Source organism: Pseudorca crassidens, chromosome 20, assembly GCF_039906515.1.
Source record: "Pseudorca crassidens isolate mPseCra1 chromosome 20, mPseCra1.hap1, whole genome shotgun sequence".
Taxonomy (NCBI): Eukaryota; Metazoa; Chordata; class Mammalia; order Artiodactyla; family Delphinidae; genus Pseudorca; species Pseudorca crassidens.
In genome coordinates this window covers 12,685,278-12,710,586 of record NC_090315.1, presented here as the reverse complement: position 1 = coordinate 12,710,586, position 25,309 = coordinate 12,685,278, and the positions used below count along the sequence as shown (strand labels likewise).

The 25,309-nt window shown below is 60.2% G+C and overlaps 2 protein-coding genes across 8 annotated transcripts; both read right to left on the bottom strand.

Moving 5' to 3' along the window:
• Positions 1–235: 235 nt before the first annotated feature.
• On the bottom strand, positions 236–19,342 carry ARHGEF1 (Rho guanine nucleotide exchange factor 1). Of its 7 annotated transcripts, XM_067720769.1 has the most exons (30): positions 19,210–19,342; positions 14,732–14,774; positions 14,551–14,634; positions 13,947–14,060; positions 11,596–11,694; positions 11,310–11,352; positions 10,854–11,100; positions 10,363–10,392; positions 9,985–10,084; positions 9,743–9,839; positions 9,632–9,667; positions 9,275–9,412; positions 8,424–8,529; positions 7,044–7,211; positions 6,627–6,772; positions 5,043–5,189; positions 4,635–4,717; positions 4,266–4,391; positions 4,047–4,161; positions 3,827–3,927; positions 3,610–3,687; positions 3,316–3,391; positions 3,066–3,233; positions 2,460–2,547; positions 2,233–2,319; positions 1,803–1,870; positions 1,626–1,712; positions 1,063–1,226; positions 881–983; positions 236–572 (listed from the first exon to the last, which is right to left on the bottom strand). In XM_067720769.1, exons 2-29 carry the CDS (start codon positions 14,759–14,761, stop codon positions 900–902), a joined length of 2,910 nt encoding a protein of 969 aa, XP_067576870.1. In that variant the 5' UTR covers positions 14,762–14,774; positions 19,210–19,342; the 3' UTR covers positions 236–572; positions 881–899. The 7 variants fall into 7 exon arrangements, with proteins under 7 accessions (XP_067576870.1, XP_067576867.1, XP_067576872.1 ...); XM_067720766.1 differs by having other exon boundaries at positions 9,632–9,839; XM_067720771.1 differs by lacking the exon at positions 7,044–7,211.
• Positions 19,343–20,465: 1,123 nt separating this feature from the next.
• On the bottom strand, positions 20,466–23,847 carry CD79A (CD79a molecule). The gene is made up of 5 exons (XM_067721257.1): positions 23,750–23,847; positions 22,091–22,384; positions 21,648–21,766; positions 21,041–21,109; positions 20,466–20,911 (listed from the first exon to the last, which is right to left on the bottom strand). The coding sequence occupies exons 1-5, from the start codon at positions 23,823–23,825 to the stop codon at positions 20,798–20,800; spliced, it is 672 nt and encodes a 223-aa protein (XP_067577358.1). The 5' UTR covers positions 23,826–23,847; the 3' UTR covers positions 20,466–20,797.
• Positions 23,848–25,309: the final 1,462 nt, after the last annotated feature.

Sequence of the window (25,309 nt, the reverse complement as noted above, 5' to 3'; positions counted from 1 at the left end):
ACCCAGCGTTGTCGTGCGTGACCAGTGGGCTCGGGGGTGGGAGCTGGGACGGGTGTTGGGGGGGGGCCTGGGGAGTCACTGTCAAGGCACAGGGACGAATGAATGAACAACTGGAGAAAGGCAAAAGGCACAGAGGCGACGGGGTAGGACAGACGCAGGAAGTGATGCCAGACAGTGGTGGAGGGTTCCAGACACCACGCCCGGGCCCTTGCCCGCCCTCACAAACACAGACCTCTCCTTAGATAATATATATTAAAAAATAAACCTCCAATTCAGGGTATAAAAACAGAGCAAAGGCACTTGGGGGTGGGGGCTGCCCCCCCACCCCGGGCAATACTGAGATGGCCCAGGAATGGGGGCCAGATAGTGCCCCCATGGAATGAAGCCCTGAGTCCCCCAAGCAGGAGGGAGAGAAGGCCGAGGCCAGTGGGAGGTTCGGGGGGCAGTGATCCCAGCTGGGCCCCCCTAGGCGTGGCCCTGGCAGCCTGGCTCCCTCTCCTCAGGCCCTTGGGGTTGGAGATGCTGCGGCAGCTGTGCAGTGGCGGGTGGCCCTCTCCTTCTTGCGAAAAGGCCTGGGGGGAGGGGGAGATGTAGGAGAAGAAGGGAGATGGAGATGGGAAGAGAGATGGAGAGAAAGAGGAGAGAGATGGAGAGAGAAACAGACAGGGAGAAAGGGAGGGTGGGGAAGGAGCACAAAAGAGCCAGAGAAACAGCAACTGACAGAGACGGACAGATGGAGGCAGGAGGCAGAGTGGGGAGATGCGAAAGTCAAAGACAGAGGGAGAGAGATGGATGGGGCTGTGCAGCGGCGAGTGCCTGAGGTAGCCACTCTGGTCCCTCCTCTCCAGGCGGTGCCTGGCTCCCCCAGTCCCCCACTCACCTGCCTGGGGCAGGGGTCCTCAGGTACAGCCAGACTGGGGGACAGTGTTCTCCCCGAGCGGAGACAGGAGGAGTCTCAGGCGGCAAAACTCCTCCTCCACCTCCTGGTTGGGGATCCTCAATGAGAAGGGTCCCTCCACTGAGTCAGCCTCCTTCCTCCCCACCCCCCCGCAAGGCCACCACCTCCAGCTGTTTAATGGTCTCCTCCAGGCTGAGCAGCTCCTCCCGAATTTCCTGGGGCTGTGGTGGGCTTGGGGGGCCGCCCCCTGGGACTCCATCGCCTTCGAGCGGAGGCCCCACCCCGCTGTCTTCCTCCGAGGGAAGCAGGAGCTGCTTCAGGGACAGCACTGGACAGGGGCAAGGGGACAGAGTCAGAGGCAGGGCTCGGGCTGGGATGGGTGGGAGGTGAGGGGTGGGAAAGAGGCCAGGGGCCTGCGGGTGGGAGTGAGCTTCCGGTTGGCCAGACCTGCAGAAGGGGCCGGAGGCTGCAAAAGGGGGTGCAGAGGTGAGGCTGGGGCTAGGGTGGGGGCGGGGCGGAGGGCACCGAGGACAGAGATGGGTCCAGGGAGAGGCTAAACTGAAGGTTAAGGAAGGGACGGGACTGCAAAAGGAAGAGGGACTTGGGGCCGCCAAGGACAGTGGTGCAGGAGGTGGATGTGGTGCATGTTTCTGGCGGCTGGCCACATGGCAGGTTGGAAAGCACTGTTCCGGCTGGCGGCAGCCCTGCGGGGGTGGGGCTGAGCTACCTTTCTGAAGGGCCTTGGCGGCGAGCTGGCCCTCAGGGCCTGGTCTGCAGAAGGGCAGGAGGGCGCTGAATATTCTCTCCATCCGGCCTGGGTCGGGGAGCAGGCAAGGGACTCAGATCCTGCTGGGCTTCCTGTGGACACCCCACCCCCACTCGGCACCCCTCCATCTAGGCTTACCGTCAGCCGGAGGCATCTCTCGGCCACCGTTGCCGTTCTCAGAGCTGCTGAGCAGGGGTTCACGGGTGCTGGGGGGAGCAAGTGCTGGGTGACCCTGCCACCCTGGCCCTGGTGGGCAGCAGGGGCAGGGAGACAGAGAACTAGAGGTGGGGAGGCAGGGAGGTCCGGAGACAGAGACAGAGGTCAAGGCTGGGAGACAGGGAGACAGACAGGCCCGGCTGGTGGAAGACAGAGAGGCCTGGATAGGAGACAGATGGACCGTGGTGGGGTCGGTGCACGCATGTACACACCTTCACAGGCACGCGCGCGCGCGCGCACACACACACACACACACACACACATACACGTGGAGACTGGGCTGGAGCTCAGGTTCTGGGGACACACAGGGAAGCTGCCCCCTGCCCTCCACTTGCCTCCCCGGCCCCCTCACCTGCTGGGGCTGGGCCGGTGTTTGGGTCGGGAGGTGCGGGCAGGGACCTTCAGGGATCCAGCGGTCTCAGTGATGAGGGCACACCAGCTAGGGAGACAGGGCAGCCCCTGGGCAGTCAGAGCCCCCAGACCCTGTGCCAGGACCTCCCACCCACCCCCTGTCCCCAGAGATCCGGGGGCCTGGGCCTCCTCCCCCTCCCCTCGCTCTTGGAACCCAGAGCTGCTCACTTCTTCCGCTCCGACACGGTCTGGGCCACCAGCTCGTATATCTGGGCCTCCTGGTCCCAGGTAAAAATGACATAGAAGGCTTTGTGATCTGCAGGGGGAGGGAGAGGTGAGGCTCAAAGCCAGGGCCATCCCAACATGCACCTGGGGAAGGCCCCCATCGCGGTGGCACCTGGTGGCTCCCACGACTCAACTCACCCCCCGCCCCGCCCCCGGTGCCTCCCTCCGGAGCCCTCCCTCACCTAACCAGGAAACAAGCCCCCAGTCTGGCTCTACCTATGAGACCCCTGGAACCACTCCCACCACCACGGCCCCTCACTGGGCTCCCAGCTCCCACCCCTGCTGCCTACAACCCCCAAGAGGCAGCCAGGGTGTCTTTTCAAAACACCAGTTAGAACTGGCTGCTCCTCTGTGCAAAAACCTGGGGCGGTTCCCCATCTCACTCAGTAAAAGCCACAACAGGCCTGGGGCCCCGCCGTGCCCAGCCCAGGGCCCCCCCTCACAGCCTCGGCCTTGGGCTGCCAGGCCTCCCCTTGGCCAGAACGTGCGTGCTGGGCTCCCTGGAGGGCTCCTCCCCTGCCTCGGGGACAGCTGTGCCTGGGGCCTCACCGGTGGCCACCTCTCGGGTCATGGCGGAGGTGAGCCGCAGCACGGGCCGCAGCATGGTCTTGCCGTCGGGCGTGGGCGTCAGCGTCCGGCTGTGCGATTTGAGCAGCAGCCGCTCATCCTGGCGCTGCAGCAGCAGCAGCAGGTCGTCCAGCAGCAGGACGTGGACCTCTGCAGGGGGCGAGGCCCGTGCTCAGCACGCTCCCTGGACAGCCCTGCCCCGCGGCCCCCCGCTCGCGGCCCTGGTGCTCACCCACAGCCTTGTCCTTAGTCACCCGCCACGTCAGCGGGCCCTCATGGACCAGCTTCTTCTTGGTGATATCCAGGTTCTGGAGGCAGGAAGGAGTGATGGTCAGTAAAGGTGAGGGCGGGGCAGGGGAAGGTGGGGATGACCATGGGGTCAGGAGGGGCTGCCCCGCTGGGAATGAGAAAGAAGGGCGTCAGGGTTGAGGGGCCCCTCTTGCTTCCTGGGTGTGTTATCAGAGAATCCCCAGGGCGGGGCGGAGGGGAGGAGAGGGGAGGGCAGGTGGGGCGGGGGCGGGGCCACCTTGAACTCGCTCAGCATGGGGTCGCTGCTCTGCCGCAGGTGGGACAAATCCAGGCGCCTCTGATAATCCTTGAGCCGCTGGGGCGGGGAAGGGAAGGGAGTGTCACTGGGACAAGCCAAGAGTTGGGGCCGGCCCACAGTGACCCCGACGGGGGCAAGCCGGGGGTCCTGCCCACGCGCACCCCCTGCCCCGGCCCGGGGCCCCGCCCAGGCTCACCAGCAGGTCCTCCATGTCGCGCACGGCTTGGTTGACGTGGTGCAGAATTTCCCTGCAGCACTCAGCCGCCAGCTCCACTTTCTCCCGTTCCGCAGGCTCTTCTGCAGGCAAGGGGGAGACCAGCCCCGGTGAACCCCAACCCTGGAAGCTCCCAGTCCCTAGGCCAAGATTAGAGACAAGTGGGCGGAGCCCAGCAGCATGGGGCAGGGCCTGCGGCTACCTGTGTTCTGCCCGATGCTCTGCAGCAGCAGCGGGTACTTGGTCAGACGCTGCATCTCCGTGGGGATCATGTCCTTCAGCTGCAGGCGGCGGCACCGGGGGCGGCTCTCGGCCTCCTGCGGGGACGGCAGTGCTGAGGCGGCTCTGCTGAGGCTGGCCTTGGGGACCGGGACGCCGGCCCCCCTCCCCTGGGACCCTGGGGCCCAGACCCCTGCCTCACCTGCACGAAGGCACAGAACCGAGGCTCCTTGCGCTGTTTGGCTTTGAGCTGCTCTAAGGCAAACGACTGGCGGCTGCAGAAGCGGGAGGAGATTTTCTGGAACCAGGAGCCCTCGGTACCATCAAACTACAGCAAGATTCAGGCCAGGGAGGGTGTCTCAGGGGGGATTGGGGGGAGCGGGGCCTCACATGGGGATGGCAGCCTAGACAGGAGGACAGGTTAGGGGCCCAGACCCCTGGGTCTTAAAGGGGTTGAAAGCTTGAGACCTGGTCTCCTGGGGCCTGCATTTCAGGTCCCCAGCCAGGAGGAGGGGGCGGGGTGAGGGGAAGGGGGGGCACCCTCACCTGGGCTTAGGCTGGGCACCCTCACCTGGGCCAGCAGCACATCTCCAATCTCCTCAATGAGGTAGCCACTGTCCTGCCTCCGCTTCATCAGGCGATCAAGGAACAGGGCTGTGGAGAGCAGAGAGGAAAGGGGGTGCTGTCAGGGCCCGTGAGACTGGATGCAGAGCTGGTCGGGAGCTGGTGGGGGTGGAGGGGGGTCGGGCTGCAGGTGGGTGTGTCTGATCCATGGGGCCGGTGGGCCTGTCCCTCCCTCACTCCCCACCACATGCTTGTTGAGGATGTGTCCCTAGAATGTGAGCTCTGGGGTTCTGGGGTGGGGTCGTCCCCAGAGCTGGAACAGAGGCTGCCCGTGAGACCAGGCTCCAGGGTTTGTCGTTGAGGCAATGAAGGAGAGAGCTGGCAGTGGGACGTAGGGCCACAGCCCTGCACTCACAATGCACCTCGATGAGCTCGTCCAGGCTGGGGAAGATGTTCTGTAGCTCCTCCAGGGAGAAGAAGCCCCCATCCGCCATGGGCTGGTAGAAGAGGTCATAGAGCACCCGGAGCATGCGCACGTGGGCCGCCTCTGTCACCAGCAGCTCTGCAGGGCCACCGGGCAGGAGGCATGGTTGGGGAGCATGCAAACTATGGGGGGGCACTCTCAGAGGCAGGCTGGGGAGTGAGGAGGGGACGGGACAGGGATGATTCTCCCTGGGTGGAGTCACGTGCCCCTGAAATAGCCAAATTCCTCAGCCCCACTGCCTTTCTGTTCCGGCTGGGGCAGCCAGGCAAGGCGACCGATGGTCCCAGTTTGCCCCGCACCATGGTTTTCCCGGGACATGGGATTTTCAGTGCTAAAACTGTGACAGTCCCAGGCAAACCGAGACAAGTCGGTCTCCTCACTGCCTGCAGCTGTGTTTTATGTCTAACCGTCCAGCAAGTTTTCTCAGGCTCAGTTTCTGGCACAATGACCCCCTCTCTGCACAGGTTGATGGCCCGAGTTCCAGGGGCCTCAAAAGTCCCCAGAGACTAAATGTACCATTTTGTGTGTTACGTATGTATATTTTTCTGGTGAGAGAAACCGCTATGCTGTCCGACGTGGTAGCCACGAGCCACACACAGCTCTTCAAATATTGCTTAATTAAAATGCAATGCAATGCAAAATTCAGTTCTTAGCTGTACTCACCACACTTTAGGCACTCAACCGCCATTATATGGCTGGTGGTTACCATGCTGGAAAGCACAGATATTGCCTGTGACCGTCATTCCAGAAAATTCTATCGGATAGCACTGCTAATGTTTTGATCAGATCCTCAGAAGGATCTGTGACCCAAAAAGCAGTTATCTGCTGCCCTAAAAGTTCTGAATGAGAACCCTTCTTACTATTAAGTAATCTGTAAATTAACTTCCAAATGAGCTTCCAAAAGGACTGTACGTTTGCCAAACTCCCCTCAACACACAAATGAGTTGAAATCACAGCACAGGATCGAGACAAAAACGATACTCCCATCATCTGTCTGCTCAGAAGTAAGCACTGCTAACGTATTGATTATCTTCCCAAACTTTTCTGGGTGGGAACCTTTTTGTCCCCCGAGCGCTGAAGACCAGTCCTAACAGCGGCTGCATCCGAATGCTCTTACCCTGGGCCCACCACTGCTGAGCGTTTCACACTCATCATCTCACCTTCATCTTTGTGACAATCTCTTGAGGTAGGAACTATCACTGCCCACGTTTCCCAAATGAGGAAACAAAGGCTCACGCTAGAAATACAAATCTATAGACCGTGTCTGGCTCCTAACATCAACACTGTCCTGCACTACAAAAAATTCTTCGGAAATGTCACTTCAACGATGGCCGCATTCCCGTTCCATGGAATATTCCACAATTTACTTAACAAACGGTGCTCTGTCAGAAGCGGGCTGCCTTCAAGCTCTGCCCGGTGTAAGTAACACCGAGATGGACATCTCCCTGCGTCTGTCTGACTTTGCTGGAGCTGGGCTGTGTCCTCGGCCGCAGTGGCTTGGAGGAGGAGACTCACCGCTGATGACCTCCTGCCGCTTCACCTGGCTCTTGGGAAGGCTGTGCAGGGTGCCCGGGGGGACGAGTTCCCGCCAGCCGGGGGGCTCTTCTGGTTCCAGCTCTAGTCCCGATCGGCCCGGCTCCCCCTCATCTCCAGGCTCGGGGCTGTGGGACAGAGGCCTCATTAGGGCCCCAGCGCAGGGCATCCCAGAGAAGAGCCTTCAACTCTTTATAGTGTCCAACCCCATCCCCTAGGGCTGCAGACCAGCCCCCAGATCTGGAAAGAAGCCTCTTACCCCTCTCCTGGGACCATTGGAGGCCCTCAGTGACCTCAGCATCTGATACCCAGCTCTTGGTGATTCTGGCAAAGATCCCCCACCCCGGCCTCCCTGACTCTCCAGGCTGCCTCAGTGGACGGGGGGGAGGAGTGACGTACGTGGCTCGTCGGGCAGGGCCAAGCACGGCCGTGGCGGAGCTGGGGTCCATGTCCACGTCGCTCCGGGAGCGGCCCCCACCCCGGCCCTTAGCCCCGAGGCTGCCCCGGGAAGGCCGGCGGCGGTCACTCACCCGCAGGCTCTCCGAGCGCCCCAGACGCCCCGACAGCCTGGACCCCGAGGCCAAGGACAGAGTCAGACAGAGGCCAGGACAGAGATAAGGAGAGACCAAGACAGGGACAGAGACGGGGAGAGACCAGGACAGAGATAGACAGGGACAGGTGGGGAGAGACCAGGACAGAGACGGGGAGAGACCAAGACGGGGACAGAGACAGGGAGAGACCGGGACAGGGACAGATGGGGAGAGACCAGGACAGGGACAGAGACAGGGAGAGACCAGGACAGAGATCAAACATGCAACAGAAGAGAGGAGAGAGTCAGAAGGACCAGTGTGACTTTGGGGTGCTGGGGCAGTGAGGGGGTGGCCAGAAGGGATACTGAAATTGGTGGAGGAGGGGATGGGAACCCAGTATGGAGCACAAAACTGACCCCTCCCTTCCCTGAGGCAGGGGGATGGGGACAGAGGCAGGAGTTGAGGGAGGGAAGGGGGATTTCAATACTTAGCTCTTCGGCTTGAAGGTGGCGTGCCCACCCACCCCTCACAGGGGTGAAGGGGAGGGGGTGGCCCATGGGGAGAAGGGGAGAAATGGGGGAGGGGCTAGCCCTCCCCCCACCCAGGGCCCAGGCACCCACCTCTTCCACCTTCTGGGGAGAGAGGGGCACAGGGTCAGAGGTGGACCCAGATGGAACCCAACTCACCTCCCCCACCCGCCAAAGGGTCCCCAAAGCAGCGGCACAAGGACAGGCAGGGGGCAGAGCCTGCCCCCCAACTGTGAGGGGGACAGGGCCCCCAGGCACAGAGCACAGAGGGCTGGGGGATGGAGGGGAGGGGCACTGGGAGGCAGGAGCAAGGCAGCTGGGCTGGAGGCTTAAAAGAGAAGGGGGGAAAAAAAAGAGAGAAGGGGGAAAAGATGGAAAAGTGCAGGGCGGAGGGTGGGGGCAGAGGGAGAGGGGCCAGGAGGAGCTGAGGGGAGGGAAAGCAGAGGAAGTGGGAGGAAAGGAGAGAAAGAGAGGGGGGAGGGGGAGGGAGAAAATCAGTGAAAAAGGAAGGAGAGGCAGAAGAGAAGGAAAGGGGAGACGAGGAAAGACAGCGGAAGAAAAAGGGAGAAGATGGAAAGAGGGAGGAGCGGGGCAGAGTGGAGACGGCTTGGCTCAGGGACAGGCAGGTGCAAGTGGCAGTGCGACCCCCAACACACACCCTCCCTGCACTGCATAAGCCCGGTCCTGCGCCCGGCACCTCCCCTGCACCCGGCCCTGGGCACCTCTCCGTGTCAGCACCCTCCTCTGTGCTCTCCAGGGGCGCTGCAGGCTCCAGGCTGGCTGGGCCCTGCGGGGGCGGGTCCCCCAGCTCCGGGAGGGCGTCAACACCTGTGGGGATAATGCGGGTGGGGAAAGCAAGGCTGGCTGGAAGGTCCCTGCCACGGTGAGACCCACACCCTGGGGGCCTCCGTTCCTCTAAAGCCATCCAGTGCCTGGCCGAAACCAAGTGGCTGCTCTATACTTCAGTGGGAGACGGACAGATGGAAAGATCTCTGAGAACAGGGTCATGGGCAGGTGGGGCTCAGTGGGTGCAGATGCTGCAAAACTAGGGTGCCAGCCTCGCACTCGGGGAGGAGACTGGATGCCTCCACATCCATGCATTCTCCCAACACTCAACTGGGACTTGTGGGAAGAGAATGTACCCGTTCAGAGGTGAGGGGACTGAGGTTCGAAGAGTGGGGAGTGACTTCCAAGATCTAACACAAGTCAAGCGCAGAGCCAGGGTCTGAACCCAGGCCTGGCCAAGTAGCAGTCTGAGATCCAGCGGGCTAAGAGCCACCCAAGGAGCGTGAGACCTTAAGTTCATGGAGCAGCCGGGCTCACCATCTAAGGGAGGCTGACTGGTAATGTACTCAGAGAGGGTTCTGGGAAATGAAGCCATGGGGGTTGATGGGAAACGTAGTCCAGGGAAGTGGGGAAACCTGTCACCGGAACAGAGGTGCGAGCTTGCGAAGAAAGCCGTGGAAAGGGTAAACCGAGGGAAGGGGTAGGTTATCAATAACCCTGGTGACCAGGGGCAGGGAGGGCAGAGAACCAAGGGGCTGTTCTGCTGCGGGGCCCAGGAAACTCTCACCTGGTTCCCGGTCAGGGCTGTCCCCAGACAGAGGGTGCAGAGAAACTCCGGGGGTGTCCTGCCCAGGGGCTCCGACATTCCGGTCCCGGGAGGGCACCCCCAGACCTCCCTTACGTTCTGTAACGCCTGGCTTCTCACCTGGGGAGGCAGTGAAGGACAAAGGGGAATATGAGAGTCCAGCGACTCTAATTCACAAAGGTCTGGGGATCAGATGCTGGCCCATCACCCAGGAGACCCCTACTCCACCCTCAGAGCCAGGAGTCCCAGCCCCTCGCCCCTGCTCCCTCAGACCTAGTAGGTCCCCTGCCCTCCTCTCTCAGGTCCCCAGGACGGACGCTCTAGCTTCAGGACTATTACCATCAGCCTCAACTTTGAGGTGTCGAAAATCTGGGGCTGAAACGAGAGATGGGACCATGAGGTGGGGGCAGCATGGGGAAGTCGGGGCGGGGCTGAGGCTGGGCACCTCACCCTGGGGCTCTCCCCGGTTCCAGCGGGCGGCATCCAGGAAGCTGCTCAGTCCTTTCTTGGTCTTGGTCGGCTCTTCTGACCGCCGGTTCCCCATCACCTATGGAAGGTGGGGGGAGGAGGGGGCTGGGCATTTCTGGGCCGATGCCAACAAAGAGGGATCCGACCCCAGCAGTGCAGAGCCTCGAGGCTCCCTGGGGGTCTCTGGGGAGGTAAGGGCCAGGTTTGGGCGCTCGGGGAAGCACCTTTTTCCGGAAGAAATTCCTCCCCGACTTCTTGTCTCCACTCTTGGTCCGCACCCCGAGGTGGCGCATGTACAGGGTGATGGCACTGACCACAGCAGCACTGTGGGGAGGGGACAGTGAGGGCACACAGACACACACACTGCCACGCGCACTCCCACGGATGCAGGTACCCTGCTACCCTCACAGCTCCCCCTCTGCTCGCTTCCCACACCAGCCCCATGACCACTTCCTGCTGAGTATCTGAGGAAAGGGGGGAGAGAGAGGGTTTTAGAGGATGGAGCCAGAGGTGTTGCCCAACGCCCAGGCTCCTAGGCGGCAGGCCCTCCTCCCTCGGGCCCAGAAAACCAAACTCCCCGCCGGCCTCTCTCCTTCCATCACCTCTTTTCCTCATCGTTAGAGATGGTGTGTCTGCAAGAAAAAGAAAGAAGTTTGTAACAAATTTGCTAAGCCTGGGGTCCCTGTCCACCCAGCACAATTGTCCAGGTTCCTGTCCCCTCCAAAGCTGGCACAGGGAGAGAGGAGAGGCAGACGGGGGCGGGGGGGGGGGGCTGCTGCTGACACATCTGCGAAGGACAATCACTGAAGGCCAGACTCTCACCCGGGGTCGTGAGCGTTGCAAGGACAGGACCCAAAGCCCAGGCCTGAATGCAAGACCGTGGACAAGACCCGGAAACTAGGAGGGACCCCAAAGCTGGGAAGGGAAGATGCAAAACCAGATGGACTAAAATGCCAGGGCTGGGCCCCAGAAGTCAGGGGAGGATCCCAAACGCTGGGAAATAAACGCTGCAGCTGCAGAGGGAGCCTGGAAGCGGAAGGAACGGGGCAGCAGGGGGCGCCCTCTGGGCTGCGGAGGGGCTGGTCCCACTCACTGCATGTCCTCCAGGTGGGCCAGCTGCCGCTCAGCCAGGTGCCGCTCCCGGGCCTCATAGGTGGCGCGGTCCCGCCCAACCCAGGCCCCCAGCTGGATCAGCTCCTGCTCCCAGGGTGTCATGCCCATGAGCTTCTTGGAGCGGAAGTCCTCCAGCTGCCGGCTGACAGCTGCCTGCTGGGTCTGCACCACCTCCTGCACGAAATGCCGCTGGACATCCTCGGAGAGGAGATCAGGCCGCGTGCGGTCTGCAGGGACAGCGGCCAGTTCCAGGGGCTGCGACTCCCCACCCACCCTTCGACTCTGACAGCTATGCTTCCTTGGGCTGTGGGGGCCATGAAGAAGGAAGGACAAGCCCCTGTCCTGGGAGCATGAGAGTGCGGCCTCCCTCCCGGGGGTCTCCTGGTCCCTGCTAGAGAACACGTTCTCATCCCCAGATCCCCTCTCCTCTTCTTACCAAGTTCAAAGGCCACGGTGGGAGGGACCGTCACCCGCAGAATCTGCTCGGGGGAGAGAACGGAGTGAAGGGGAGGACTGGGCAGTGAAGGGGGCAGTGTTGGGATCAATGGGATGGCAGCCCAAGTACCAGTGGGTACGATGCTCTGAGGGGAGGGAGCAGTGGAGGGGGGGTCAGGCTGGCACAGGGTCTCCCCAGACCAGGCCGCCCTTCACCTTGCCCTCAGCAGGCTGGCTGCCCAGGGTGAAGGGGACGGGGGATGGGGCCCCCCGAAGGTGTCTCTCACCGCACACTTATCCAGGAAGCTGTGGCAGAAGTCGCCGAAGGCCTTCTTGGCCTCCTTGGGGCCCAGTGAGCCCAGCATGTCCGCGTGCAGGCAGCAGAGCTGGGGGAGACGAAGCATGACGTATCCTCCTCCCACCCCACCCAAACCGCACTGCCCCCGGAACGCCTCTGGGCACAAACCCTCTGCGAAGCGCTCCCTGACGTCCCCCATCCCCGTCCCAGGCCCCCGCCTGCCTCCCCAGGCCACCGCGGCTTTCGTTCATTTTCTCTCCTGTGAAATGGTTCTTTGGTCTGTCTTCTCTCTGCTGCTGCTGCTAACGCCTCCCCCAGCTACAGTAAGCGGGCTCGGTGTGTCCCTGACGCTGTGCAAACTCTTTAGCCACATTAACCTGCTTAGTCACGGGGAGGACTACCGTTATCCCATTTTACAGATGAGAAAACAGCTAGTAAGTGACGAAGTTGGGACTGGATCTCAGACAGCCTGTCTCTACTGCTCCCCATTGCCTAGCAATACCGTGAGTTACTTGAGGGCGTGTGTGTGTGTGTGTGTGTGTGTGTGTGTCTGTGGCAGGGGGGGACGTTCTGATTCATCTGTGTCCCAGACAGGGCCTAGTACACAGCGGCACTGAGCACATAAACAGGAGGACAAGGGCACTCACTCATCAAGCACGCCTTGAGGTCGCCTACGTGGCAGCCCTATGCTGGGTGACACTGGCAATGCTGTGGGGCCTCCAACCTGTCCTGGCTCCTGGGGGACTGTCATCAGGTAAGGGACATGGTCTCAGTGTGCTAAGGACTCGCCCCAGTAATCTATGCCTACCCCCTCCCCACACCCCCATAAGGCAAAACTCCATCAGAGGCCCACAGGAAGCAGGCCAAGGGACCACGACTATCTCCCGGCCCCTCCCCCAGCCAAGCAGGTGAGGAAACAGCGTGAGGACAAATCTCAATGTGCCGAAGGCCATCTGGGTCACCTGAGCCGAACCTCTGGCCCTGGCCAGGCCTCAGTTTCCTCATCTGTAAAGGGACACGGCAGGGCTTCCCTGGTGGCGCAGTGGTTGAGAATCTGCCTGCCGATGCAGGGGACACGGGTTCGAGCCCAGGTCTGGGAGGATCCCACATGCCGCGGAGCAACTAGGCCCGTGAGCCACAACTACTGAGCCTGCGCGTCTGGAGCCTGTGCTCCGCAACGAGAGGCCGCGATAGTGAGAGGCCCGCGCACGGCGATGAAGAGCGGCCCCCGCTTGCCACAACTAGAGAAAGCCCTCCTGCAGAAACGAAGACCCAACACAGCAAAAATAAATAAATAGCTTACTAAACTCCTACCCCCAACATCTTCTTTTAAAAAAAAAAAAAGGGACAGAGCAGTCAGCACAATGCCTGGGCTAAATTCCAGGAGTTCAAGTTCTAGAAACCCTCAGGCTCGGCAGGGGAACTCCCTTGCCAGAGGGCCAGAGCCTCCATGCCCTGGGGCGGGGGCGGGGGGGCGCAGCCACTTTTCTGGCAATTTCCTGATGGCCTGCCAGCTTCTGAAGCTTTGGTGTCAGTCGATGCGCTCTTCGCTCTGCACCCCCCAGGCCCCCCTCCCTGCCACTCCCATCAGCCTCCTTGTTTTCTGGAGGGATCTGCCACGCATTTCCAGTACAGAGCAGTGCCCTAGGCTAAGCCCAGCTCCCAGCCTGCGCTGGGCTGCACGGGGTCTTCTTGGGACGGGGCCCTGGTCCACAGAGCCCCCTCCAGCCAGTGTTGTGGCTTCTCCCTCCCCAAGCCACCTGCTGGGTTCTCTAGACTCTGCAGGTGTCTCCCAGATGGCATGGCTCTGCATGCAAACCTCCCCGGTATTTTCTGCCCTATAACGAGTTTTCCGGGTCATCCGTTACATTCCCTCTGCTTCGCGGGCTGCTTGTAGCAGTTTCCTTGTTTCTGGACCAGAGCCTACTGTGCCGCCTAGACCCGAGGAGGCTGACGGTTTTCTCCCAACCACCAGCTCTGAAGGACTGACTGGTGGCACGTGCAGAGAATTTGATTTCCAGAGTCTGTGAAAAGGCGCTGTCACTGATGGGTGATGCTGCCGTGGGCACGGAAGGCGGCCGGGGGCATGGTTTCCGCCAGGCTGCTGGATTCTCCGTTGCTCTCCGAGACTCTGCCATGCCTACTCTCCCGGGCTGCGCCCACTGCTCAGAAATTTACACGGGGCACCTGCAACCTTGTCTGCATCCCGTGGTGGGCTTCTTGGCTCTCAAGCTGTGCTCTCTGGATCCCGCCTGGCTCATCCTCGCTGGTCTAACGCACTGAGCACTGCGGCGGGTCCCCGCCCCGCCCCGCCCCGTGCCTGCCCAGCCCCGCCCTCACCAGGGGTCCTGGCTCGAACTGCATGGCCACGTGCTGCAGGAGGGCCATGAGGTGGGCCGGGCGCCGCTTCACCTGATCCAGGCTCTGGTACTGGTTGTTTTGCTCCTCGGGGTTCTGGGGGTGGGGATGGGAGTGAGACAGTGGGGAGCAGAGGAGGGGCTTGGGGCTTGACCCTCCCTCTTCCCTGGTACTTCCCGATGGATCCAAGCTGGCAGGTGGGGGGCTGATGGTGGCAAGTCAGGGGTTGGGGAGAATGGATGAGTTTTAATGTTACAATGGTGGGTGAAGAGGACAGAAATCAGGAGAGATGGAATGAGGATCTGTGCTGTAATTAGGGGGCGGGGGCAGTAATAAAAACTGGGGTTAAACAGGGTGAGAGACTGTGCTGTAATGGGGGGGCATTGAGGATGGGGTGAGGGGAGGAGGAAGGAGGTACCAGGAAGATTAAAGAAAGAGAGATGGGCAGTGAGAGGAGGCCGAGTGACAGCATCTGAAGACAGAGAACAGGACCCAAGGTGGGAGAGGGGACACTGAGGTTGGGACTTGAGGGCTGGGGCCCCAGGGAGCCTGGGACAGAAGTTTTCCCACCCCCCCTCCCTCTCACCGTCTTCAGCTCATTCTCAAAATCCTCGTCCTCAGCCCCGATGATGCTGATGGGCACCAGGCCAGGCCGGGGGGGCCCTGGGGCCTGCGGAAGGGGAGGGATGGCTTCAGCCCACAGTGCTCCCCACCGCACAGCCCCCCAGTCCCCTCACCCCCCGGCTCTCTCCGCTCTCTCCACTCACCGCCCCTCGGGCGACGTCTTCGGCCTCCATGGGCTCTGCAGGGCTGGGGGAAGAGGAGGGGCCGCGGTTAGAGGGGTGGCAGAGGGCGGCCCAGGGCGGTTACTCACAGATTCCTGGCCCAGGTGCCAAGGTGAGTAAACAGCCTCCACCCCCATCGCGGCCTCCACAGCTCAATGGGGCCTCTGTGTGGCGACAAAGAGCCCTTCAGAGGCCAGCCAGGGCAGGGAGCCCAAGGACAGGGAGCCTTGTGGGCGGGGGGGAAGCTGGAGGCCAGGAGCCTGGGTCCGTCAGAGAGCTGCGGCCGTGAGAGCCTGCGATTTCGGGTCCCCGATGGACGCGGGGCTGGGGGCTGGGTCCTGAGGAGGCAGGGCCGGCGGGCGGGCAGAGGTGGAAAGGCTAAAGGGGGGCTGGGAGGGAGGTAACTGGGGCCTGGGGGCTCTGCTCTGCCCTGTGACAGGCTTGGGGCAGGGTGCTGCCTCGGAACCCACCAGCCCTGCTTCCTGTGACAGGAAGTCACAATGGCAAATCCCCCAACCCCCAACTCCCTCCACACGAGAAAACCAAACTGTGAACCCTCCTCCCTCAGGACCAAGAGTCCTCGACCCCACTTCTTCCCCTCAGGGACCTGGCATCTTTCCGGCTTCCATCCCAGAAAACAAGGGACGGTCCTCAGAGAGCTCATCCCAAGGGGTGTCCATCTCTCTCACCCTATGTCCACCTGTCCGGTCTGTCTGTGTGTCTGCCGGCTCACCTCTCCCCAGCTGCCTCTCCACTGAATCTGCCTCATGCCTTTGACTCTCTTCTCCCTGTGTCTTCATTTTCTCTCACCTTTCCTTCAGACCTGTCTCATTTTCCCACTGTCCCTGCCTCCCCTCCGCTAGGCCCCACCCCTGCTTCTCTTGCTACCTGTCTTTCCCCTCAGCCTCTGCCTGTCTCCCCACATCTGGTTCCTGCAGCCACTGTCCCCGCACCTGTCTGCGTCACTGTCTCATTTGCTGTCTCTCGTCTCTCCCCCTCCCATCTCTCGCTGTCTCTCCCATCTTGTCTCCCTTAGAATCTCCACTTCTCCCCGCGTCTTCCCACTGACGTCTTCTGTGTCCTTAATTAGTCTGACTAATGCCACTCGAGCCCGTGTCAGGTGGGAAGGCGCTGTGGAAACAGGGGTGGGGTGGACCAGTGCGGGGGGGGTTCTCCCCACAGCCCAAAGCTATTTATATCCCTAGTCGCTGGAGACCCACCCTTCTCCCTCTTCCACAGGCCTCCTAGCACTGGGATTCTGACTCTGATCCTTAAACAGTGATGCTTTCTGGAGTGTCCAAATGCTATCCTATGGGTTCACCCAAGCAGGCCTCATTTTTATTCTTTTCCATAAAGTGTATTTGTTCAACATCCAAGCTTGGGTGACTTAAGATCTGAGCATTGTTAAACGTTCACATAAATAAATTTGCAAAACAAGGCAGAAAAATAGTAGTAATTTATTATGAGAGCTGAACTTACATCACACTCAGTGTGCTAGGCACTGCCCTAAGTGCTTCTCACAGAGTAAATCACTGAACCCTCAAAACCGCAAGCACCCCCATGCTATTATTACTCCCATCGGAGATAGAAAAGCTTCACTGGGGACTTCCCTGGTGGTCCAGCGGTTAAGACTCCGTGCTCCCAATGCAGGGGGCCTGGGTTCGATCCCTGGTCAGGGAACTAGATCCCGCATGCTGCAACTAAGACCTGGCACAGCCAAATAAATAAATATTTTAAAAAAAAGAAAGAAAGAAAGAAAAAGAAAACCTTCACCAGGCCATCAGCTGCAACTTCTGGGCTGGAAAGCATGACCATGGACATGGAGGGTCCCTGCTCATCCCACTCAGGGGTGGAAAAGTTTGACAGAGGCAGGGAAGATTCCAAAAGGGCAAAGGTGAGGACACACACGTTATCTGAGCAAATGCTTACGTGCCAGGCAGGCCCCGGAACATGCATTTGATGTGTATTATCTCTTTTTATTCCTCACCACAATGATAGGAAATAATAGTTAACAGTTAATGTACACTAAGTGCCATTAAATACGTGCCAGGAACAGTATTAATGCTTGACAGATATTAACTCAGTCCTTTCAGTGACCCTGTGAAATCAGTCTTCTTCTTATTATTATCCCCATCTTACAGAGGAGGAAACTGCAGCACAGCTCATAAGAGGCAGAGCCAGGATTCCGACCCAGGCAGTCTGGCTCCAGAATTTATGCATTTAACTCCCAGAATGTGCGGCTTTGGAGCATGGGGAATCCCCACCCCGACCTTAGGAAACTGAAATCTGAACCAAAGCTGAGACACATCAGGTTTCCCTATGGTGTCTGGGAGTCAGGGGTATGTGGGCACTGTGGCCTGGGCAGGAGTACAGATTGGACTCAGCTGCCCCACAGAGGCCTGGGGCTCAGAGAGGATTGGGGAGGGGGGTGGTTGCTTAGAAGATGGGGCGTGGTCCCACAAAGGCTAGAGAATGATGGGTCAGATGGATCTAAAGGCAACTGACAAGCCCTGGGGTCCAGCAGAGGGGGTGCTATGTGCATGGGGCTGTGGAGATGAGGGCAGGTTCAGAAGGTCCTTAAGGGTGGGGGTCCTAGAGCAAAGCGGGCATGTGTGAGGACTACATGGGTGCCTGGGTTCTCTGCAGGGCTCGGGGTCTATAAGATATTGAGTGGATGAGCCTGGTCTCCAACCTATAAGATATTGAGTGGATGAACCTCTAGGAGCCTTAAAGAACCTAAAACACTGAGTAGTCAAGGTGAGCCCTTGGAATGCATAAGGACCCAGATTCTATCTGACATATGATGGATCTACAAGGATCCTTCGATCACACAGGATCATAAGTCCTTAAGGGGAAGAAGCCAGTTTACGGGATCTCTGGAGACTTAAAAGGGGACCAGAATTCTATAGGGGAGTGTGGTGGTCCCCGAGACCCAGGATCTACAGGGCTCCGGATTCTAGCGGATGCTATTGATCCATGGAAACCCCACATTCTGTAAGGAGCCGGACCTCCATGGGGCGGGGGGGGGGGCAGCAGGAACCTGGAGGGTCTGTAGGACCTTGTAATTTACATGGAGCGTGGCGGGTCTACACGAGCCCCAAATCATATGTAGGACGTGGCGGGTGTACACGGCCCCAAATCCTACAGGGAACGTGGCAATGTGCATGGTCAGGGATGCTGGGGAGGACGTGTGGAGTCAGGGTGTGACGCCCGCCGGGGGCCGCGTCCCTCACCTGCTCCGGGTCGGAGGAGAAGCACCGCTGCTGCCAGAACCGAAGCCTCCGCGCGCTGGCTCTGGGCTCCCCCACCCCCGCCTCCGAGTCGCTCTAGCCACCCCAGAGTCCACCTTTGCTTCCAGCTCCACTCCTCCCGCCAGCCGCTCTAGCCCGCTCCTGCCAGGCTCCAGCCCAGGAGACTCTACTCCTCCTGTCGGCCGCTCTAGCTCTCCACTGAGCCACGCTGGCCAGATAGGGCCGCTCTGGCCTGCCTTGGAGGGCTGGCGTTTCCGTATCTCGACTGCCCCCGTCACTCTCCTGGGCCCCGCCCCCTACCCCCTGCCCCCCGCCCCCAGGCCAGAGGTGGGGATGGTTCCAGCCCCCAGACCAGTGCTCAATACGAGAACACCGAGTCGCCCCGGCCCTTCGCCCCTAGACTGGGATCCCTACCCTATCTTTCCGCCCTAACTTGGGACCGTTTGAATTCCCAACGCTCGTACATTAATTCTCCCCGCACTGCCCCCCACCCCGCCTCACACTTTCCGCTGGGGCCGCAAAGCAAAAATCCTGGGTTTGAGCATACCTTCCCATCTGACGTGCAGTGGAACCTGGAAAAAGTAATTAACTCTCCCTGGGCCTCAGTCTTCCCATCTGTACAATGGGAAAAGATCCCCAGTTCTGTGCCCCTGCAACCCATCTCCCAGGGTATAACTCATGACCCAGAAAAAGACCTTTCCAAAAAATGCTTTCAAACGCGTTCTGCAACTTTCAGCTTCACAACGGCCTATGACCCTGTTAGTGTCGTTTTTTCCTTTTGGGTGGCTCTAAAGCATGCGGGGTTGGAGGACGGCGCTTAGCTGAAAGCACCTGCGAGTTCAAATCCCAACTCCACTCGGTCTCACGATGTATGTGACCTGGGACAAGTCGGTTTTACTCCCTGGGCCTCAGTTTCCCCACCTGTGCAATGGGAGTGATCATCCGTCCTCCGCCAGACAGTTGGGAAGCCTTGACCCCCGGTTCGCAGCCCTCATCTCACCTACTGGGCACTGAACAAGTATTAGTTCTCCTCTCTTTGTCCCCTTTGACAGATGGAAAAACTGAGGCCCAGGGAGGGGCGCCTGCTGGCTCAGCGGGGCCGGGAGGAGGCCCCTTCACTGCCGGCAGCGCCCAGCCCCCTCCCTCCTCCTCCCCACTTCCCCTAGCAGCCGAGGGGAGAGAGGCCGGGCGGGGCCAGGGACGGTGTACCTGGTGTCCACGCGGGGAGGTGACCGGCGGGGCGCCCGAGGTCGGGCTCGGCGATCCCGGGCCCGGTGTCCCGGCTCCCGCTTCCTGGCTCTGGCGGGGCAGGAAGTTGGGGCGTTTTTCCGGAGGCCCCCGCCCCGCCGCCCCTCCCCGCTTCCTGCCCGCGCCCCGGGCCCGCCCGGCACCTCCGCCTCCTTCCCCTTCTCGCCGCCAGCCCCGCCCCTCCTTTCCCCGCTCCGCCCGGGACCCGCCCGACCTCTGCCGGCTTAGTCCGCCTGCCCGTCCGCGGGGCGCGGGTTTCACCTTTCTCATATATGTCTGGCGTCGGCCATCACCTCCCTGGCGAGGCGGGGGGCCCTGCGTCCGCCTCAGTCCGCGCAGCAGCCGCCCCTGCTTTCCGTCTCTGTGTGTCTCTTGGTCTTCCTCTCTTTTTTTTTTGCCTCTGTGTGTGTCTGTCCGTGTTCCTCTCTTTGTGTCTGTCTCTCTTTTTCCGTTGAGGTCTTTCCCTCCCGCTCCCAGGCCCCTGCTTCTCCCCGTTGTCTTTTCAACTCTTTGTCACTTTCTTCCTCAGAGCCTTCTCTCCCCATCTCTGGGTCTGGATCTTTCTGCATCGCCATCAGTCATTTCCCCAACTGTTGCTTACCCTAGAGTCTCAAGGGTCAGCCTCTCGATGTCCATTTTTCTATGGACCCTTCTTTCCTTCCCGTCTCTTCCTGCTGTCTCTCTGTCTCTCTCTGATGCCCTTTCTCCTCAGTGTCTTTCAATTCACTTGCTCTGTCTCTCCATCATTATCCTTGTCTCGATTTCCCTCCCCTGTCTAGCTCAGAAACTCTATCTCTGTCCCTCTCTGTCAACCGCCTCCGGATTTCCCCACCATCCCCAGTTTAGGGCCACAGACTCTCCAAATCCCGTTTCTACAAGTCCACTCCCAGAGAACAGGTGTGGCCATGGTCAGAATTTGGTACCAGTCTCACCAGACAGTCCACTGTGTCTTTGGGACTTAAATACGCATAAATGAATATGGTTACCTGGGTCCCCTCTGTGTCCCCCTCTGCTCAGGCACATGGCCTGGGTTGGGGACCTTCCCAAGACACTTCCTGGTTCTTCCAGGGGACAGCCAAGACTGGCTACCTGGTCCCAGGTGTGGGGAGTGGTCAGGAGCTGGGGGAGGAGGGGGCTGAGGTCCTGGACCTCTGGGCCCCAGAGGAGGGGGGGGAGTGGTCCCCATGAGATCCGTGACTCCTGCGAAGGTCTGCAGTTGGGAAGGATTTATTATCACTAAGTGGCCATGACAGAGCAGGGAGGGGGGAGGTGACACTAATGAGGCTGCTACAATCAGCTCCCCTAGAAGCAGCGACTAAGGGCTCATTACCCGCTGGATGGGGGGGAGCCTGGGAAAGGCAGTAAGGGGAGGATTGAGTTAGGGTGTGGGGAGGGGATGAGGACGGTCTAGAGGGAAGAAGAGTGGCCACTCCCAAGGGGGAAGTTGAGTCAGGATACTCCCAGGAAAGATTGTGAAAAGAGAGCGGGTCCCAAGGAAGTGGGGTGAGACACGGTTTGGGTGCCCAGCTGGGGGGGCAGCCCGGCTGGGTCACGGCTTCTCTAGCTGAACGTCTCCGATGTGGAGGCTACCCACATCCTGGTAGGTGCCCTGGAGGCCCCGGGAGATGTCCTCATACATGGAGCAGTCATCGAGGTTCAGGCCCTGGGGTGGAAACGGGGTGGTGAGCCTCAGGGCCCGGACGCCTGGGTCCCTGCTTCCCGGCCAACCTCAGGGAGGAACCCCGTAAGAGCCCCGCCCACAGACACGCACCTGTCCCCACCTTCCACTCACCTCATAAAGATTTTCATCTTCATAGTCATCCTGGACATCTGCCCCGAATTTCATGTTCTGCCACCGTTTCTGTTGGGGAATTGGGAGCCTCCGTGAATGGGGGAGAGAATGTGTTTTCAGACCCTCGTGGAGGCCAGGAGGTGCTTTACCAGAAAGGGTAAGGGACATGCCCAGAGCCACATGTCCTGTAAATGGCAGGTCTCTCTGGGTCCAAGCCAGTGCCCTTTGGGCTGTCGCCACTGCCTGTTCTTCTCCACGAATAACAACAACAATAATAGTAAATGGCTGTAGTTGCCCCGCGCCCTAAAGAGAGACTGGTGCTGGCCAGAGACTCTGGGAGGACACCAGCCCCCATCTTCCCTGGCCTTGGCTACATCTGGAGGCGACGGCACTCCTGGGTAGACGGGGAGAGTTAGACATCTCTGTGGGGGGCGGGGAATGTGAGGACACCCCTGGGGGGAGACTGAGCCAGGACGCCCCTCCGGGCCCAGCGCCATGTAAAATGCTTTCCTTATATTAAATTCCTGACCCCCTCACAGCCCCTATGGGGGGGGGGCTGCCATTCTGTCAAGTTTTAGGCGGGACCCTGGTCCCCGGCGCGGCTCACCCTGAACAGCAGCAGCGTCCCAGGCACCACGGCGCAGATGAGTAGGATGATGCCCTCGGCTGTGATAATGTTGTTCTTGGTGCCCTCGCCCATGTCCAGGAAGGGCCTGGGGAGTGGCTCTGTGAGGAGGGAGTGCCGCTCAGAGCCCAGCGCCTCGAGTCCTCCCCTCGCCTCCCGGCCACACTCGCATCGAGGCCCAAGACCACTGAAGTCCCCACCTTGCAGGTGAGAAAATCAATCAGCCACCGTGTGTGAGCCGGGGAGTGAGGATGCCCGAGATGCAGGAGCTCAGGCACTGGCTCCACCCCACCACCACCACCACCCCCTGCCCCGGCCCCTGTCACAGGTGAGGAAGCCAGCGGCCCTAGCGGTGGAGTGGTGTGCGCTCACCACGCACGCGCACGCGGAGGTATGGCCCCAGCTGTGGGGAGCTGTGCACTCACCACGCACGCGGAGGTAGGTCCCACAGGAGCGCTGGACCTTCTGGCCTTCCTTGACCTGGCACCTGTACATGCCCCTGTGGCTCTTGGTCACCTGCTGGATGACCAGCTCTCCCTTGGGGCCCGGGCTTGAGAGCTCCATCATCGGGGGCCACGTGGAGTTGCCCTGGAGGATGCGCCACCATGTGATGTTGGGGTTGCTGCCGTTGTGTTTGCACAGGAGGCGGACCTCGTCCCCAATGCTCACCGTCACCGATGGTGGGCCCCAGTCCACCCACAGGGCCTGGCACCTGGGGCCTGCGGAGAGGCAAATGCGTGAGGGACCGTGAATGGAGACACAGGCCCAGCCCGGCCCCTGCTTCTACAGCGCTCCTGGCTGTGTGTGTGCATGTGTGAGTGGCGGGGGTGTGTGCAGAAGAGTGTGAGTGACACACTGCTGGGGGGTCCCCACTCGCCTCTCCAGAGCCACCTCCTGCCACCCTCTCCGTACCTGCTCCGAGCTTCGGCCCCACTGAGCTCACTGGCACTTGGATAGTCGGGTCCCCAGTGCTAGCAGTGCCCCCCAGGCAGCTCCTTCTAGAATCAGTTTGGGCATCACCTCCTCCTGCAGGCCTTCCTAGATTATTTTCTCACCCCAGCCCCAGCCTGGCCACACACCTGGCGCTTTATATATTGTGTATAACTGTCACAGAACCCTTAGACGTCGGTTCTCTCATTATCCCATTTTACAAGTGTGACAGCTGAGGCCCAGGGCGGCAGGAGTGGCTCAGGGGTTCGAACCCAGGCCCCCTGGCCCTGGGCCGCTTCCTGCCGGTTTGTGAGTCTGTCCTGCCCTGTGACCCTGGGCCTGCCCCTTGTCCTCCGTTTGCGTAACTTTGTGTGTGTCAAGCTGGGTGCCAGGGGTGAGTTCAGTGTTTGGGCTGGGCTGGGCGTTAGGGGAGGGCCTCAGCTAGGTGGTTGGCGGGAGGGGGCTGGGTGGCCCAGGCTGGGGAAGCCCCAGTTCTTGTGCCACTATCCCCCCCCCCGCCCCCTCGCTGCCCTCGGGCCAGTCCACATGGCTGTCTGTGGCGGGAGGAGGAGAGAGGTGGCGGCAGAGGCAGCAACCTGAGGGTCACGGACTCCAAACTCAGCTCCCAGTGGAAATTTGGGGTGACTGGCCACCTCTCTAAACTCCGTCAAACGGGGTGCTCACAGCCCTGCCAGCTGGCCTTGCGTGAGAGAGGAAGGGGGAAGGTCACCGGCTCCCCCAGCACTGAGAAGGGGTTCCCTACCTAGGGGATGGTGACCGGGATTCAAGGCAGAGAAGGAGAAAAGCTTTTTCTCCCCTGAAACTGAGCACTACCCACAGTCCCCTCCCTGCCCCCAGCTCTGGAGCTCAGTCAAGGGCAGCCTTAGTTCCTTATTTTGATCTGGGGGGACGAGGGGGTGCGGAAGGTGTCTCTCGCCCTGCCTCCCCCACGGGGGATGCCCCTTCAATTTCGCTGAGCCCCCCTCCAGCCTCCCGTTGGCCTGCTTGGGACGGTCAAGCAGATGCAGTTTCTACGGGGTCTTTTCTAGACCCCTCCTGCCAGCTCCTCTCCCGTCCCCACTGCCTGGGCCCTCTCAACAGTCTCCCAGTTCCCCCCCACACCTGCCCCCAGCACCTGCCTGTTGACCACGTACCCATGCTAGCAGCGAAGATCAAGAGGAGAAAGATGGTGGCATGCGGGGTTTGGCGGGCTCGGGGACCCCCAGGCATCTTCTCCCAGTGGGTTGTTTTGTCTGGGTAGCAGCGGCCCTGGGGTACCAGATCCCACCTCGGCCGAGCCCCAAACCCCGCCCCACTTCCTGCCCAGCCCTTCGGAGATGGGCTCCACTGGCCCCGCTGCTGGGTCCTTTGGTTGTCAGGTTGGGGGCAGCCCCTGCCGGGAGGCTTCAGGCCGTGAGTGGGGAGGAACTGCTCCCTGCACCTGTGGCCGCCACAACTCCCCCGAGAGGAGGCTGCTTGGGTGGGGGAAGAGGTTGGTTTAAGGCCTGGCTCGTCACTGCAAAGGAAGCCCGAGGGAGCCAGAGTTCGGGGTGCCTGCTGCGCACAGGTGGTCAGGGGACGCGGGTGGCTCCGAGCCTGGTCTTTCCTCTCACTGGCCTTGGGCAAAACGTGTCCCCTCTCTGAGCCTCCGTGTCCTCCTTCCTTGGGGTTGGAAAAGAGGATTTAAAGAGGTTGTGCATGCACAGCACTGAACACAGGGCCTGGCACGTAGTAGGTGCTCAGTAAATGTTAGTTACTGTTAATGCTCATGAGGAATACGTGAGGCAGGCCCACCAGCTCCGTGACTAGGTGGTGGCTTCCCTTTCCAAGATTTGGCATTTTTAATTCAAGAGATAAGGATAAAAATATCTCCCTGATGTTGTGACATAAGTTGATGTTCCCGACACCCAAAGGGCCACGATGGGCTCTTTCTTGGTGTTCTTTCAGCCTCTCCACAAGTGGGCAAGGTAGGCCACCCCCCATTTTATAGTGGAGGAAGCTGAGGCCATCACAGAGAGGGAACACCATCACTGTTACTTGCCCAGTTTGTACAGTCTGGTGGTGGAGCAGGGATTCCAAGTCACTTATGTGTGACCAGCTTCCTTTGAGCATTATTGTAGGTCAAGTGGGAGGAAAACGAGGCCTGAGGGGTGGGGGGGGGTGGGGGAATGACATGAGGTTGTTTAGATGTTTGTGAGCAGTTAGGGGACCATCTCATACATGCGCGCGCACACACACACACATAAGGAGACACCATGAAAAAATTCACGGCAGGGAGATTTTTGGTAGCAAAAACTGGGAAACAGACGAAAAGCCCATTTACAGGAGAAGGGATGCATAACTTGAGGTATAGTCAGTCAATGGAGTAGCACACAGCAGAAGAGGCCGAGCTTTGCTTGTCGACATGGGTGCATCTCAGAAACAACAAGAAAATGAGAAGAAATGTACTATGACAGGATCCGGCTGGCTTGTTTTCAAAAGGCAAAACAACAGTGTGTGCTGTTAGGGACACATGTGTCTACAGTAAAGGTGTAAACGCATGCAGGGGAGTGATACCCCACTCCCGAGAGGGGTTACCTCTGGGGGAAGCAAGGAGGTTGCGACTGGGAAGCGTACACAGAGGGCTTTGTCTGTCTTAGTTTTATGCCTTGCTTTACTTTTTAAGCTGGGTGGTGGGTTCATGGGTCTTACCTATTTATTTATTTTTGGCTGCG